Source organism: Crocodylus siamensis, chromosome 6 (assembly GCF_052110815.1).
Source record: "Crocodylus siamensis isolate JL-2025a chromosome 6, ASM5211081v1, whole genome shotgun sequence".
Lineage (NCBI taxonomy): Eukaryota > Metazoa > Chordata > Crocodylia > Crocodylidae > Crocodylus > Crocodylus siamensis.
Window position 1 is genome coordinate 15,166,846 of NC_143400.1, and position 16,017 is coordinate 15,182,862.

Sequence of the window (16,017 nt, forward strand, 5' to 3'; positions counted from 1 at the left end):
CATCCCTTAGAGCAGTGGTCTCCAAAGTGGGGTGCGTGCACCCCAGGGGGTGCTCAAGACGATCCCAGGGGGTCCGCGAAGAAAATATTAGAACTTGCATTTTTATTTATTTTTTATCTAAAAAAATAAGAAAAATTAAGCTTCACTAATATTTAATATACAGATTGACACTGGCGCCCTCACTCAGGACATACAGTACGTGAGGTATCCTGAGGGAAGAAGGGTTCGTTTGCTTTCAGCATATTGTGATGTATTGCAGTTTACATGTGCCCGGTTAAGTGGATTTACAGATTATATTATCTAGTTTTAACTAAACTAACCCTCACAAAATGGACAAGTGGCTTAAAAAGATTCCTGCAAAGAAACCGCGGATTGAAGATAATACTAATAATGCAAACACAAGCGAACAACAAGAAGATGGCAGAGCTGACTCTTCTCCTACTCCTAGTACGAGCTCTTCATCAGCCCCATTACAAGGTAAAAACAATGATTTAATTTCTATTTTTTGTGTATGTTTTATAATATACATAATATATTAGTATAGTAGTACATGTATATAATTTATAAATAAATAAATGTACATATATTGGGGGGGTGTACTTAACATTTTTTTACTGATGGGGTCAAAAAAGTTTGGAGACCACTGCCTTAGAGGGGAATGGCATGGAGAAACTTGGCAGGAGCCCAGAGAGACAACTATACCATAATGGAAGAGGCAAGGATTTCTTAAGGTGATATCTTTTATTGAACTGTGTATTTGGGATAATGTTGGTCTACTAAAAAGATACTGCCCTAAAAAATCCTTGCCTCTTGCATAGTTTCTGGACAATCACAGCTATAACGTCACTCTTACACTGCCGTAATGTAAGTGGTCACGTAAGCTGGAAAGCATCTAGAGAGCGCTGTGTTCCAATTCCTTTTTCATATTTCTATGCTAAACTGGATTGCAAAATATATTTATTTTACAACATTTACAGACTAGCAAAAGATCATTACTGATTTTTTTTAAATTTAGCTTAAAAATGTCGACAAAGCATCAGCTTATAACTTGCAATCAACTTAATTCTCATTAATACATGAGCCTCTTATTAGGTAGACATTATTTAGACATTGATCAATACAAGCTAGGACTTATGTGGAAAGTCTGGCAATCAGGCCTTTAAATAAGTTTTAAGAAAGTATTTCTTTTAGGACTGTGTGACAATATGTTTGAAAAAATAAACTGGGGAAACCATTCTGCAATACAGCTCTTTGGGAGTTATATACTGAGACATTAATTTCCAAGAAAAATGAAGAGGAAAGTAGGGTCTGAGATATCAAGTTTAACGCTTCTGTCTTTTTTCAGGAGAGAGTCCACCTGTTGCATTGGGAGATAACTGGATCTGACCCTATCCCACAATGATCGCCTGTCTCTTGCCTCCAGCCCAGCTAGTTACTCCAGCTGCCAAAGAGAAACAATAAGCAAAAAAGAGTTTGTTTGAGTTGCTATATTTAGGAATATTTAGAAAATATATTTTCATTAAAGAAAATGATCTCTACCTGTTTTGGATGAGCCTGCATGGCATACTTCTTTCTATACCATATCCAACAAGTACAGCATGGCTTATATTTGAAAAATTGCATTGTGAATCATAATACAATACACAGCTCCAGGTTAGTTAGTTATTTCTATTCTAGCAGTTCCCCACAACACAAGAGCATTGTCCCCTGGACTAGAAGTTACAGCCTAAGCCTAGGGTCTCAATCTTGTTGCATGCAAGTGATTGAATATAATGCACTATGGACAAAAGGGAGAGGGAGGAAAAAAGTGAAAACAGCAAGGACCAGTGGTTCTGCAAGCTCACTGTATGAGCAGACCAGTCACGTCCTCTAAACACAAAGTAGAAAGCAGAGAGCAGGGGCCTCTACTGGTGCCAGAGACTGCAGAACACATCTAGCAGCTGTTTTTCTTCCCAGATGGCTCTTAACTCCTGTACAGTCATCAGCTGGGAGAGGGGGTTGCTTCTCAGGGGGACACACCTATGTGGGGCTGGGCCCTGCTCCAGCCCCCTCCCACTCTGTCACCAGCCATTCTGGGAGCCATCCAGGCCATGGCCTGTGGGTACAACACCCTTGGGGCCCAAGTTTCAGTGATCAGGAGGCCTGTACATGCTGCTCTTCCCATGCAAAGGGGTCACAGTACAAAGGGTCCTATTGGTGTCTGCTGAAGGCATAGCGGGGATACTGGGTTGACCCAAGGACAAGGCTGGCACAAGAACAAAGGGGCAAAAGCAGGCCGTGAGCCTCCCAGCAGGAGGAGAGGACATGACTGCAGGGGGGTGGATGCACTGGTTGGGGTGGGGGGTCCCTTTGGGTCCTGGTTTTCTCAGAGCGGGATCATCTGACCTCAACCCTGATTCCTGCTGCCCACAACTTGGATCCAAAGATCACCTGGGATGAAGGACCCAGTGTCTGCACTGGCAGCTTTACTGCAGATCAGCAGTGGCTGGACATCCACAGAGCCCCCTCCCTGGCACAGCCATGTCAGAGGTGGCTCCTGCCTGTTCCATGATGGGGCTGAAATAGCTTCTGTCCCGAGCCCATCCTAGGCTCAAAGCTAAGTACAAACACAGACAAATTCTACCTCCAAACCCCTGGAGCTGTAGAGGGGAGCAAGCAATAAGTGCCTAAATCTTGCCAAAGTCAACCCAACCCAGACATACTTATTCTTTATCTCCCCTGTGCAGACCAGATCCAGCAGGCAGAGGTGACAGGAGAGTCTTGTCTTTCAAGTCAGCAGCACTGCCCTTCACTATAGCAAGCAGATTAAAGATTCCAGCTAAAGGTGTGTAATTTAAACAAGTTCAGTCTGAAGAGTTCATCTCCAAGCAGACAGCGCTTCTATATCTGGGGATAGACGCCATAGCTGGCAATGCCACAGTGGTTTCCGTGGTTCCTTGACATGCGAATGTAGCCTTTGTCACCGAAGTAGACACCCCAGCTTTTGGAAAGAGAAACAGCAGGATCAGACACAAGCAAAATAAACCCCGTTTGTTATAAACATGGTTCCCCAAACACACGTTTCCTTATGTGCTTCACAGAGGCTGAATGAACATCCATTGGTGCAGTCACACACACCACTCCTCTTCATCGGCATGGAAAACGTCCTTCAGCCACAGATACCCTGAAATCAACTGATCCGTTCAAGCTGGATTCATCCTGATTCCTAGATCTGTCTCTCAATAATATGTTCCCCCCATGGCCTCTTTCAGTTATTTTTCAGCCACTGCACCAAATGTGTTTTACAGTGGGAGGATAATGCTGGAAGACAGACATGAATAATCCACACGGACCAAAAGACACCGTTGCCTCCTAAAAATAAGAAAACTAGAGGGCACCTGCTGAAATTAGTAGTTGACAGGTTCAAAACTGACTTTATGATAAAAAGTGTAGTTAACTAATGGAATTAATTGCCATTGGATGGGGTGGAGGCAGAGAGCACAGCCAGGTTCAGCAATGGACAGGATAAACTCCTGGATGATAGATTTGTCAATGAGTGTTGAACAAAATGGTTGGAGATGTTTCTTCTCACCCAATAAATGGTGGTTGCCTATAGCATCCATTGCAATCACTGTTGAAGAAATAGGCTTCACAGTAGATGGACCACTGGTCTGCCCAGTATGGCACTTCTCCTGCTCTTATGAACAGCCAGAGCCAGAGATGGATTATTAATGAGATTAGGAAAAAAATGTTCAGTGACAGACTCTCATTACCTGTTCTTCACGAGCCAGTAGTCCTGTCCATTGAGTGTGCCATAGCCGACCACAAGGACCCCATGATTCACATGCTGGGTGCACTTTGGATCATCATAGACACCTGCAAATAAGGAGTTAGGGAATTTATGGAAGAAAAAAATCAGTAGTAGTTTCTCCCTTACCCAGCCCACCCAGTCTGACTGGAAACACCATTCTCTGCCCTAGTCCCTAGCTGTCTCGGAGGCAAGTCTAACCCCCAGGACAGTTCCTGCCGCCCTTGCTGGGGCTGCCAGCTTGGCTGGTGGGATGGACACCAGAGAAAACTCACCCAGTTCATTTTTTCTGATCCACCCAAGTGCTGTTGGAGAGAAATGACATCCTAACAGTAAAGCTGAGCCTGAGACTCAGCAGCAAAAGGCTCCACCATCCTCCCAGTACCACTGCAACATCCTGACTCCTGTAATATGGGGCATGGATCCCCTCTCTGCTGTGCGCTGCTCACGTGGCTGAATTAAAAGCCTCATAATCTGTTCAGGGAAAAAATTCCCTTGGCATGGAACTGGGTAAGATCCACCCCACCCCAGCTGTAAGCTGCCATCTGCTGCCATCTGCTGCCATCTCTTCCAAAATGACTCCCAGAGCCATCTTCACCTCTCAGCAGTAGTAGGTTGTATCCATCAAACTAAGGGGCCATGTATTGTTTCCCTTGGGGAAGAGCAAACTGCCCCTTTCTGACTCTCAGGGTTTTTGCTCTGTGGTTATTCACAGAGACCAAAACAGAAAACAGATCAGAAAAGAAGAAATGTCTCTCTAGCAAGAGCAAAGGGGTGGGCAACCTTGACAACATGCTTTAGCCTCTCTGGGCATGAAATGGCAACTGCTGCCTCTTTACGTTTAAAGGACACAATCCACAGAAAACCAAATGTTTAATGCTGTGGCCTTGGGTAGGGAATGCACCTGATTTGTAAAGGAAGAACGAAAGCAGAGTTGCATCTATGGCGACCGAGATGGGTCCAATGTTGGCAACGGCGTCCTTCAGGGCTGCTTCATCGCCATATGGGAGCTCATAGTATCTGGAGCAGGTGGTGACACTCTTGGCTGGGTCATAGTGGCACGTCCCATTCTGAAGCAGCAAGGAACAGATGCAAGGAGGGCACCTTGGAGCTCCCAAACCACCCACCCTACTCACCAGCCTCTTCCTCTGCAGTGCCCGAGTCCTCAGTCTCTGCCCTAATCATTGATGTCCAATCAGTGCTCAGAGCTGGCATGAGAACCCAGGAGGCCTGACTCCCAGTCCTGTGGCTCCAACCACTACCATCCACACTCCGCTCTGTGCTGTGATTAAAACCCAGATCTTATGCTTTAACACGCCCATCCCAGAGCTGCAGTGAGAACCCAGGAGTCCTGACCGATGGTTTCCTCTGCTCTAACCATTTGAGACACTGCCTGGCTACTTCATCCCTTGCCCTACATGCTGATGGAATAAACAGGACTAAGAGACATCAGTCTTTCTAGGAGGGGCTGCATGCCTTGCGTTATTCAGGGGATCAGAGGGGAAGATTGCAGGGGTCCCATCTGCCTTGAAACCTCCGCTCTGGCCTCTGCTTGACTGGCACGCGCCAGGCCCCACCTGAGCAGTGTAGGGGTAGGCGCTGTCCGAATCGATGCCGTGGTTATCGATGATGTACTGGAAGGCCTCAGTCATGAGCCCACCATTGCAGCCATGATTCCCGTACATGGTGGAGCAGTCGACCAGGTTCTGAGCACTCAGGGATTCCAGCTTCCCAGTCTTCAGCTTCACTTGGGCTTCCAGGGCCCCAAGAGCACTGAAGGCCCAGCAGGCACCACAGGCCCCCTGGGAAACCCCGAGAGATGCGCTTAGGCCGGAGCATTTGCAGTGTGACAGAACCAAGGGGCAACCATTGCCCCTGGCTGGAGCCTTTGTACCCAAGGCTGTCCTTGTGGGGTATGAATCAGGGCAAGTCCCCTGGGCCCCACACCTTGGGTGGGCCCCACTAAGCCAGTTTGGGAAGCCACAGTTGCTGTTTAGCGCACCCGGCTGGTTGGACGGTTGTTAGCTTATTCTGGCCAGAAGTTCTGCCCACCACCCATTCCACTGCATCTGGTATGCCGGGCTTTCACGACCCAGTGTAAGCATGCCATGGGACGAAGGGGGTCTCCATGCAGGCTGCTTTGCGGCCACATGCCCTGCTGGGATCATCTCTGTACAAGCCATGTGGTTCCAGCTGTGGGTCATGACAGGCCAACATCAGGAGGGAACCATGGGAGCCGCGTACCTGGTTCTTCACATCTGTGACACAGCCTTTGTCTCGCCAGTCCACGGCATCTGGCACGTGGCTGCCTGGTGCCAGGCGGTAGGTGGAGTTCCGGTGCAGCTGGCGAGGAATTCTGACTCCTGTCAACAAAGCAGCCACCTCCTCGCTGGTCTGGGGGAGAGAACACATGTGGGAATACACCCAGCCACATGAACACTCCTATGTGATCACCTCCTCCATGCATGTGCATACATAGATAGACACTCCCACATACATGCACACTAAGACACTCCCACATACACACACAGATAAATGTGAGTGCCACCCATATATGCATACATGTGGACACAGAAACACACACAGACATGTACACCCATGTAGGTGTACATACAAGAACACCCCACATACGTGCACAAATGCACACATGTACATGCACACACAGACTTGGGAACACACGTATAGCCTACCCTTCAGAAGGACAGACCCTTTGCTGCACAGAGTGGCATTGGACATTGGAGCAATTTGGGTACAAACCCAGTGAGGCTGGACCCCAGCATGAGTTCTTACCCCCTTATGGGGGCACCTGCCCTTGTGGGTCTAGCTCCCTCCCAGTCCCAGCTCCCTGAGTCATGGGATCTCAGAAACACTGGAGCCATTCCTTCCATTGGATGCATTTTTATTGGTCGTGAAAATACGGCCTTTGGCCATCAAAATCCAGGAGCCATCAGGGCACAGAGGTGGAGATCCCTCTCCATGCCTGGACCCAAGAGACCCACTACCTGACGCAGTCACACTCTAGGCCAACTGGACCCCACAGGGTGGGGGCTATTCCTTGCAGGCCTGGGGCTTGGACATGGCACCTACCATGTCCCCTAGGTGGTTCATGCCCAGCTCATAGGAGTGCATTCCCAGCGAGTGCTCCAAATTGTGCAGTGTGACGAGCCGCAGGTTCTGCTCCCAGGTTGCGCGTCGGGCCACTTCCTCCTCCTGCAATCAGAGCCCATCACGCATCCGCCCAGAGGAAGCCCTGTCCGTAACCACGCTCTGCAGTGGCAACAATACTCCCCAAAAGGAGCTGGGAGGCCTGGCTCTCACAGGCCTCACTCAAGCCAGTTTTCCCGGGAAATCAATTGCTGCCTTAACAAAGGGCCTGTCACCACCCTTGAAATACAGGCACCACCTTTGAAATTCAGGCACTTCGGAAGGTGTGTTGCAGGTGTGGAACAGCACGTGGCAACGCCTTGGAGCCCTTTGTGCACCAGCCCCTGATACAGGGTAACTCCCAGGAGACAGAATGGAGTTACCAGCGTTGATCTGCCTGGGACATGAGAGGAACTAGTAGCTCTAGGGCAGATCTGTGCCAAAGCAGTACTCATGGAGTACTGGGATATTCCCAAAGCTACTGCCCTTGACAGTCCTGGGTCCCCTCAGCATGCTGAATCCATTCTGGAGGCAGCCGTGTTCCCTGGGAGGACCATGGCTGCTGTGGCTGGATGAATGAGCCCTAATTAGCCATGCTAATTGGCCAGCTGGATGGTGGCACTAATGAGAACCAGCACAGCACAGGCAATCCTGGTTCCTGGGTCTGTGGGACAGTGGGGCTGAGGTATGATTACACTAAAGGCCACAAAGCAACTCTGGCAGGACCCAGCTGAAGCCAACATGCTGCAAGAGTGTGTGTGTGTGTGTGGCGGGGGGGAGCAGAGTCACATCTTAGGGTCAGCCCGTGCCCATCCCCAACCTGGGGCAAGACGGTATCTGCCACACTGTGTCCCCCCACCCTACCTGATGCCGGTACCGCTTGCCGTACGCCTTCTTCCACAGCTCCCAGTGCACATCCAGTGTTGGGTCCGGGTGCCCCTGAGCCACCACAATGGAGGCCAGGAAGAGGCAAGGCAGCAGCAGCATCCTACTCATGGGACAGAGGAGGGTGCAGGTGAGAGTGGCCTGCCTAGCTCCCACCTGCACCCCATTCCCACCCCAACCAGCACTTATCGGCCAAGATTCCTCACTCCTATTGTGAAATGTGGCTTGCACAAGCCAAGCTGAGCCAGCAAGCTCCTCTGGGCAAGAGCAGGGATTGGGATCTGCAAGGCCAACCCCAGTCGCAAAGGGGAACTGGAAACAGAGGGGTTGAGGTTATGGTGTGGCTCTAGTTCCCCTTCTCCATTGTCCTGGGCACAAGGCTCTGATGCGCAACACAAAGGTTATAGATCAGGAGGGAGACAGCCAGGAGCGTCGACAGCTGGGGTAGGGGGTGATGCCAGCAGCATGAAATTGGTCAGCTCAGAGTTGAGCTGGGTATAAACCCATAGGACCAGCCCCAAAACAATGTCGAGCCACTCTCACTCCATGCCTAAACCCTCTTTGTAGTCTAAAATGCTGCTGCCCAGATGAATTGGAGGCAAAGGAAGGAGGGGTTTTCCTCAATAGGTAATTGGAGAACTGCAAAATCTCTCCCTTCTCCCTGTCCCTGTTCTCTCCTTAGCTGAGCCAGGACCTCCGGAAGACAGAGAACTTGCCTGTGCCCTAGGGTTGCCTGGCACAGTGCTGCAAAGCGGGTATCATCAGTGGCACACTGCCCATGGTAACCTGTGGGATGGGGTACCCACAGGGCACGGGAACCTGGTGCCTGCTCCAGCTATTCATCCAAGTGGAACAGGAGAGGTGCGGCCCCCGGCCACGGAGCAACCAGGCGGCCCCCGGGAGGACACCAACACACAAAGCAGCACTCAAACTTGTGTCCCCAAACCCCCGGGGGAGCCCCTACCCCAGGGCGACCGGCTAGTCAGGGCACACTTGTGTGTCTCCCTCCAGCCAGAACTCCCCTCCTGGTCTGGAGAGCCCAGCCCTGGCCTGCCCTGCTCACAGCAATTTCTCTTCTGACCAAATCAACATATATCCTGGCAGAAATCCCTATTCAAGCCAAAAAATTCCCCCATCGCTGGAGCAGGCAAGGCCAGATGGGTTCAGCTAGGCAGCAGGCAGGGCCATGGCTGGTGATAAGACAAATCACGACAGGCTTCTACTTCCTTGTCCCTCCTGCTCCCGGGAGCCCAGAGACAGAGACGTTTCCAAACAGAGGTGAAGAGCCAGGAGAGGTGCAGCCTACCTGAGGGCAAGCACCGGGGCTGGTCCTAGCAGGGAACGGCAGAGTCTTCAGGAGCAGAAGTCACAGCCAGATGCCCCACGGCCGTCTCCCACCGTGTGATGGCCTCTCCAGTGCCCGGTGCTGTACTCTGATAAAGGCTCCGGGCAGTCACATGGGACAAGAAAAGAGGAAACAACAGCCTTCATTTTGCTTTCACTCTGACTGTGCTCATCTGGGGCCTTGATTACAACTGCAATCTGGCTCCCACAGCCCAGCCAGCTTAGAAACCCAAATGATTTTTCTCTCTTGTGGCCTAAAAGCAGCCAGAGATTTAAAGACAGGATATTGTTCAAAGAAGGGATGGGTGCAACACAGTCCCTGGTGCTCCCCCCACCCATCTCTGGGTGTGGGGTTTTCACCACGCTGAGGGTAACACCTAGAAGCCTCAGCTGAAATCTGGGCCTGACTGCGCAAGGTGCTATATGTGGGCCATGCAGACTGCCTAGCTGCAGAAACGAGGCACGCAGCGCAGGGAACAAAGGCGCTGAGAGACAAAAGTGACAGAGCAAGTCAGTGGCTGGCAGGGAAAAACGAAGGTGCCCCGACCACCAGTGCCCCGGTACTGCTGCTGAAGTACAAATGAGGCACCCAGGACATTTTCTTTGCTGGCATCTGGAGGGTAGGGCTAGGATTCAGAGTGACCTAGACAAATTGGAGGATTGGGCCAAAAGAAAACTCATGCGGTCCAACAAGGACAAGGGCAGAGTCCTGCACTTAGGACAGAACAAGCCCATGCACCAGTGCAGGCTGGGGGCTGACTGGCTGGGCACCAGGTCTGCAGAGAAGGACCTGGGGTGACATTGGACAATCAGCTGAATATGAGGCAGCAGTGTGCCCTTGCTGCCAAGAAGGCCAATGGCATCCTGGGCTGTGCTGGTAGGAATGTTGCCAGTAGGTCAAAGGAAGTGATTCTTCCCCTTTATTCAGCGCTGGGGAGGCCACATCTGGAGTCCTGTGTCCAGTTATGGGCCCCCCACTACAGAAGGGATGTGGACAAATTAGAGAGTCCTGTGGAGGGCGACAAAAATGGTTTGTGGGGTGGGGGACAGGACTTGTGAGGAGAGGCTGAGGGAACTGGGCTTATTTAGTCTAGACAGGGGGAGACTGAGAGGGGATTTAGTAGCAGCCTCCAGCTACCTGAATGAGGGTTCGAAAGAGGATGGAACTGGCTTGTTCTCAGTGGGGGCACAGAACGAGGAGCAACAGTCTCAAGTTGCAGCAAGGGAAGCTGAGGTTAGATATTTGGATGAATTTTCTCATGAGTAGGGTGGTAAAACACTGGAATGTGACTCTAGTCCCCTTCTCCCTGCCCCCGTTCTCTCCTTAGCTGAGCCAGGACCTCCGGAAGACAGAGAACTTGCCTGTGCCCTAGGGTTGCCTGGCACAGTGCTGCAAAGCGGGTATCATCAGTGGCACACTGCCCATGGTAACCTGTGGGATGGGGTACCCACAGGGCACGGGAACCTGGTGCCTGCTCCAGCTATTCATCCAAGTGGAACAGGAGAGGTGCGGCCCCCGGCCACGGAGCAACCAGGCGGCCCCCGGGAGGACACCAACACACAAAGCAGCACTCAAACTTGTGTCCCCAAACCCCCGGGGGAGCCCCTACCCCAGGGCGACCGGCTAGTCAGGGCACACTTGTGTGTCTCCCTCCAGCCAGAACTCCCCTCCTGGTCTGGAGAGCCCAGCCCTGGCCTGCCCTGCTCACAGCAATTTCTCTTCTGACCAAATCAACATATATCCTGGCAGAAATCCCTATTCAAGCCAAAAAATTCCCCCATCGCTGGAGCAGGCAAGGCCAGATGGGTTCAGCTAGGCAGCAGGCAGGGCCATGGCTGGTGATAAGACAAATCACGACAGGCTTCTACTTCCTTGTCCCTCCTGCTCCCGGGAGCCCAGAGACAGAGACGTTTCCAAACAGAGGTGAAGAGCCAGGAGAGGTGCAGCCTACCTGAGGGCAAGCACCGGGGCTGGTCCTAGCAGGGAACGGCAGAGTCTTCAGGAGCAGAAGTCACAGCCAGATGCCCCACGGCCGTCTCCCACCGTGTGATGGCCTCTCCAGTGCCCGGTGCTGTACTCTGATAAAGGCTCCGGGCAGTCACATGGGACAAGAAAAGAGGAAACAACAGCCTTCATTTTGCTTTCACTCTGACTGTGCTCATCTGGGGCCTTGATTACAACTGCAATCTGGCTCCCACAGCCCAGCCAGCTTAGAAACCCAAATGGTTTTTCTCTCTTGTGGCCTAAAAGCAGCCAGAGATTTAAAGACAGGATATTGTTCAAAGAAGGGATGGGTGCAACACAGTCCCTGGTGCTCCCCCCACCCATCTCTGGGTGTGGGGTTTTCACCACGCTGAGGGTAACACCTAGAAGCCTCAGCTGAAATCTGGGCCTGACTGCGCAAGGTGCTATATGTGGGCCATGCAGACTGCCTAGCTGCAGAAACGAGGCACGCAGCGCAGGGAACAAAGGCGCTGAGAGACAAAAGTGACAGAGCAAGTCAGTGGCTGGCAGGGAAAAACGAAGGTGCCCCGACCACCAGTGCCCCGGTACTGCTGCTGAAGTACAAATGAGGCACCCAGGACATTTTCTTTGCTGGCATCTGGAGGGTAGGGCTAGGATTCAGAGTGACCTAGACAAATTGGAGGATTGGGCCAAAAGAAAACTCATGCGGTCCAACAAGGACAAGGGCAGAGTCCTGCACTTAGGACAGAACAAGCCCATGCACCAGTGCAGGCTGGGGGCTGACTGGCTGGGCACCAGGTCTGCAGAGAAGGACCTGGGGTGACATTGGACAATCAGCTGAATATGAGGCAGCAGTGTGCCCTTGCTGCCAAGAAGGCCAATGGCATCCTGGGCTGTGCTGGTAGGAATGTTGCCAGTAGGTCAAAGGAAGTGATTCTTCCCCTTTATTCAGCGCTGGGGAGGCCACATCTGGAGTCCTGTGTCCAGTTATGGGCCCCCCACTACAGAAGGGATGTGGACAAATTAGAGAGTCCTGTGGAGGGCGACAAAAATGGTTTGTGGGGTGGGGGACAGGACTTGTGAGGAGAGGCTGAGGGAACTGGGCTTATTTAGTCTAGACAGGGGGAGACTGAGAGGGGATTTAGTAGCAGCCTCCAGCTACCTGAATGAGGGTTCGAAAGAGGATGGAACTGGCTTGTTCTCAGTGGGGGCACAGAACGAGGAGCAACAGTCTCAAGTTGCAGCAAGGGAAGCTGAGGTTAGATATTTGGATGAATTTTCTCATGAGTAGGGTGGTAAAACAGTGGAACAGGTTACTCAGAGAGGTGCTGGAGTCTCCATCCTTGGAGGGTTTCAAGACTGGGCTAGACAAAGCCTTGGCTGGGATGATCCAGTCAGGGATGGTCCTGCTTTGAGTAGGGGGTTGGATTAGATATGACCTCCTGAGGTCCCTTCCCACCCTCACTTTCTATGATTTGCTTCCCTCCCCAACGCACAGGTTTGGTGGGACCTCACAGGGAGATGCTAGAAATGTCCCGGAGGTGAACATCATCATTAGCATATGTTGTAGGGTAGTAGGCCTGTCTAGGAGCTCAAGAGGTATTCAATAATAATGGGTGTTTTTATTTAGATATATCAGTTGATCTCTCTGTCCCTCTTTCTCTCTTGAAAGAACATTATTTTGCCAGCTGCCCTAGAAAACACGCAGCCCCAGAACTAAATATTTCCTCTTCTTTCCAGTTTTAAAAATCCCCTTTTTTTTACCCTTGGAAAAAAAACAAGTCCTAAACCACTGTTTCAGGAAGAGAAATCAAAACACTTTCTCCCCCAAATCCCAAGCCAGGTGCTTTTGAGACAGGTTTTCCTCCAAAAGCCTCTACCCGCTCCCAATTCTCCCCCACATGAGCTCACCCAAATCCATTTATACTGAATAAGAAGCAATGGTCTCCAGTTGCAGCAAGGGAAGTTTAGATTAAATACGAGGAATAATTTTATCACTAGGAGGGAAGTAAAGCACTGGACCAGGTTAGCCAGAGAGGTGGTGGAGCGTCAAACCTTGAAGGTTTTCAAGACACAGCTTGACAAAGCCTTGGCTGGGATGATGTAGCTGGGGCCGGTCCTGCTTTGAGCAGGGAGTTGGACTAGATGTGACCTGGGGCCTCTTCCAACCTTCATTTTCTAAGATTCAATGATACTTTCACCCTCCCCCCCATCCTGCCCCGCCCCGCTTATGCATATCTGGAGGGCAAATTTACGACTTCCCATCCCAAAAGTTTTGTCCCACTCTGAGACTCCGGGCAGATCCCAGAGGCCCTCACCGCTCACCTCTACTGGATGCTCTATTGGCACACACTTCAATTTCTATATTCCCGAGGGACTGAATCACGAGCTGCTGATGCACCTCCAGATGACACATTATTTCTTTATTTATAGTACAGCAGCTCCCCACAGCTTCAGCCAAGAGCACTGTCCCCTGGACTAGATGTTGTACGAACACATAAGAAGACATCGCCTCTCAAAGAAGTTACAGCCTAGGGTCTCAATCTTCTGGCATGTAAGTGATTGAATGTAACGCACTACGGACAAAAGCGGGGAGGGAGGAAACAGATGAAAACGGCAGGGACCGGTGGTCCCATGGGATGACTGTATGAGCAGTCCAGTCACTTGCTGTGACCAGAAAGAGGAACCAGGGAGCAGGGGCCTCTCCCACTACAAGAGATTGCAGAGCACATCCGGCACCTGCTTTTTTTCCCCGATGGCTCTTAACTCCTGTACAATCATCAGTTGGGGGGCGGTGTTGCCTGTTGGAGGATGCACCTATGTGGGGTTGGGGGCTTCCCTCTGCACAGGCTGGACCCTGCTCCTGCCCCCTCCCACTTTATCACCAGCCGTTCTGGGAGCCATCCAGGCCATGGCCCATGGGTACAGCAGACTTGGGGCATGAGCCTCAGTTGCAGGGAGGCCTATTCACCCAGGAGTCCTGACCGATGGTTTCCTCTGCTCTAACCATTTGAGATGCTGCCTGGCTACTTTGTCCCTTGCCCCACGTGCTGATGGAATTAAAGGATCAAGGGACCTCGGCCTTTCTAGGAGGGGCTTCATGCCCTGCCCTGCAGGGGATCCAAGGAGAGGTTTGCAGGGGTCCCATCCTGCCATGAAACTTCTGTCCCGAGTCTCTGCTTCACCCATGCCGGCACGGGGCTGGGCCCCACCTGAGCAGTGTAAGGGTAGGCACTGTCCGAATCTATGTTGTGGTTGTCAATAATGTACTGGAAGGCCTTAGTTTTGTAGCTGCCACTGCAGCCATAATTCCCATACATGGTGGAGCAGTCAACTAGGCTCTCAGCTCTCAGGGTCACCAGCTTCCCAGTCTTCAGCTTCACTTGGGCTTCCAGGGCCCCAACAGCACTGAAGGCCCAGCAGCAGCTGCAGGCCCCCTGGAACAGCCCAAGAGATGTGCTCAGGTTGGAGCACTCCAAGTGCAACAGTCAGAACTGGGGGGCAACCACTGCCTCTGACTGGAGCTTTTGCACAAGCTGTGTGGTTTCAGGTGTGAGTGCTGCACTGTGAGCATCATCCATGGCCTGGACTCTGCCACCTGAAACCCCCATCAGGAGAGAAACACGGGATCCGCTTACCTGGTTCTTCACATCTGTGATGCAGCCTTAATCCTGCCAGTCCACAGCATCTGGCATGTGGCTGCCTGGTGCCAGGCAGTAGGTGGAGTTCCTGTGTGGCTGGCGAGGAGCTCTGGCTCCTGTCAACAAAGCAGCCACCTCCTCGCTGGTCTGGGGGAGAGAACACACGTGGGAATATACCCAGCAACATGAACACACCTTTGTGATCACCCCCTCCATGCATGTGCATACACACATACATGCACAGGAAGATGCCCCCACATACACACACAGATATATGTGAATGCCCACATATACATGGACACAGAAACACAGACACAGACTTGTACACCTATAGACACAAGAACACCCTTTCCACATGTGTACACATGCACATGTATACCCCGCCTTACAGATTGACAGGCCCTTTGTTGCACAGACTGGCACCGGATATTGGGAGAATGTGGGTACAAACCCAGTGAGGCTGGACCCTGGGTGAGTCCTCACACCCATATAGGGGCACCTGCCCTTGTGGGTCCAGCTCCTTCCCAGCCCCAGCTGCCAGAGTCATGGGATCTCGGAAACAGTGCAACCATTCTTTTCTTTAGCTGCATTTTTATTAGCTATGAAAACACGGCCTTTGACACATCAGAATCCAGGAGCCATCAGGACACAGAGGTGGAGATAGAAGCACAGAATCAGAGAAAATGCAGGTTGGAAGGGACCTCAGGAGGTCACATCTAGTCCAACCCCCTGCTCAAATCAGGACCAGCCCCTACTAGAGTTCCCTGTCCATGCCACCACCCCTGACTCAGTCACACTCTGTGCTGACTGGCCCCCAGAGGATGGGGTTACTCCATGCACCCGCCATGGCTTGAACGTGGCACTTACCATGTCCCCCAGGTGGTTCATGCCCAGCTCATAGGAGTGCATTCCCAGCGAGTGCTCCAAATTGTGCAGCGTCACGAGCCGCAGGTTCTGCTCCCAGGTTGCGCCGGGCCCCTTCCTCCTCCTGCAATCAGAGCCTGTCACGGATCCACCCTGAGGAAGCCTGTAACAAGTGGGTATCCCAGGGCCTGTCTAGTTGTTGGCCTGCCCACTTGTCTTGGGCTAACTGCCCACCTGGCTCATCTGCCATGCCTTTGATGAAACCAATTGGAAATTGTTAACAAGGTGTGAGGCTGCCCATTTAATTGCCTTGAGGCCAAGGGCGTATACATGACTCCAAACCTTCCCTGTCTTGGGGCAGTTGATTGTCTGTATTGATTATTTCC

At 51.6% G+C, this 16,017-nt stretch overlaps 1 protein-coding gene and 1 long non-coding RNA gene across 6 annotated transcripts; both read right to left on the reverse strand.

Annotated features, from left to right (window-relative positions):
* Positions 1-125: 125 nt before the first annotated feature.
* On the reverse strand, positions 126-9,277 carry CTSS (cathepsin S). 5 transcript variants are annotated; one of them, XR_016443120.1, is made up of 8 exons: positions 7,796-7,927; positions 6,875-6,997; positions 6,032-6,181; positions 5,365-5,589; positions 4,692-4,857; positions 3,753-3,855; positions 2,703-2,980; positions 126-1,441 (listed from the first exon to the last, which is right to left on the reverse strand). XR_016443120.1 is itself a non-coding variant. In XM_090053221.1 (8 exons), the coding sequence occupies exons 2-8, from the start codon at positions 7,916-7,918 to the stop codon at positions 2,881-2,883; spliced, it is 990 nt and encodes a 329-aa protein (XP_089909347.1). In that variant the 5' UTR covers positions 7,919-7,922; positions 9,123-9,267; the 3' UTR covers positions 126-2,880. The 5 variants fall into 5 exon arrangements, 3 of the variants coding, with proteins under 3 accessions (XP_089909347.1, XP_089909344.1, XP_089909346.1); XR_016443119.1 differs by having other exon boundaries at positions 1,540-2,980; XM_090053221.1 differs by adding an exon at positions 9,123-9,267 and having other exon boundaries at positions 126-2,980; positions 7,796-7,922.
* Positions 9,278-10,452: 1,175 nt separating this feature from the next.
* LOC149861228 (uncharacterized) lies at positions 10,453-15,950 on the reverse strand. Its single transcript, XR_016443015.1, has 3 exons — positions 15,635-15,950; positions 14,765-14,914; positions 10,453-11,249 (listed from the first exon to the last, which is right to left on the reverse strand). It is a non-coding gene; the product is annotated as an uncharacterized LOC149861228 (long non-coding RNA).
* Between the last annotated feature and the right edge of the window lie 67 nt (positions 15,951-16,017).

Excerpts from the sequence above, each read along its gene's own strand:
- CTSS (XM_090053218.1), bottom strand. The coding sequence starts at position 7,927 with ATGAGTAGGATGCTGCTGCTGCCTTGCCTCTTCCTGGCCTCCATTGTG. Across the intron at positions 6,998-7,795 it reads GCAAGCGGTACCGGCATCAG|GAGGAGGAAGTGGCCCGACG; the intron begins GTAGGGTGGGGG and ends CTCTGATTGCAG. Across the intron at positions 4,858-5,364 it reads CCTACCCCTACACTGCTCAG|AATGGGACGTGCCACTATGA; the intron begins GTGGGGCCTGGC and ends TTGCTGCTTCAG.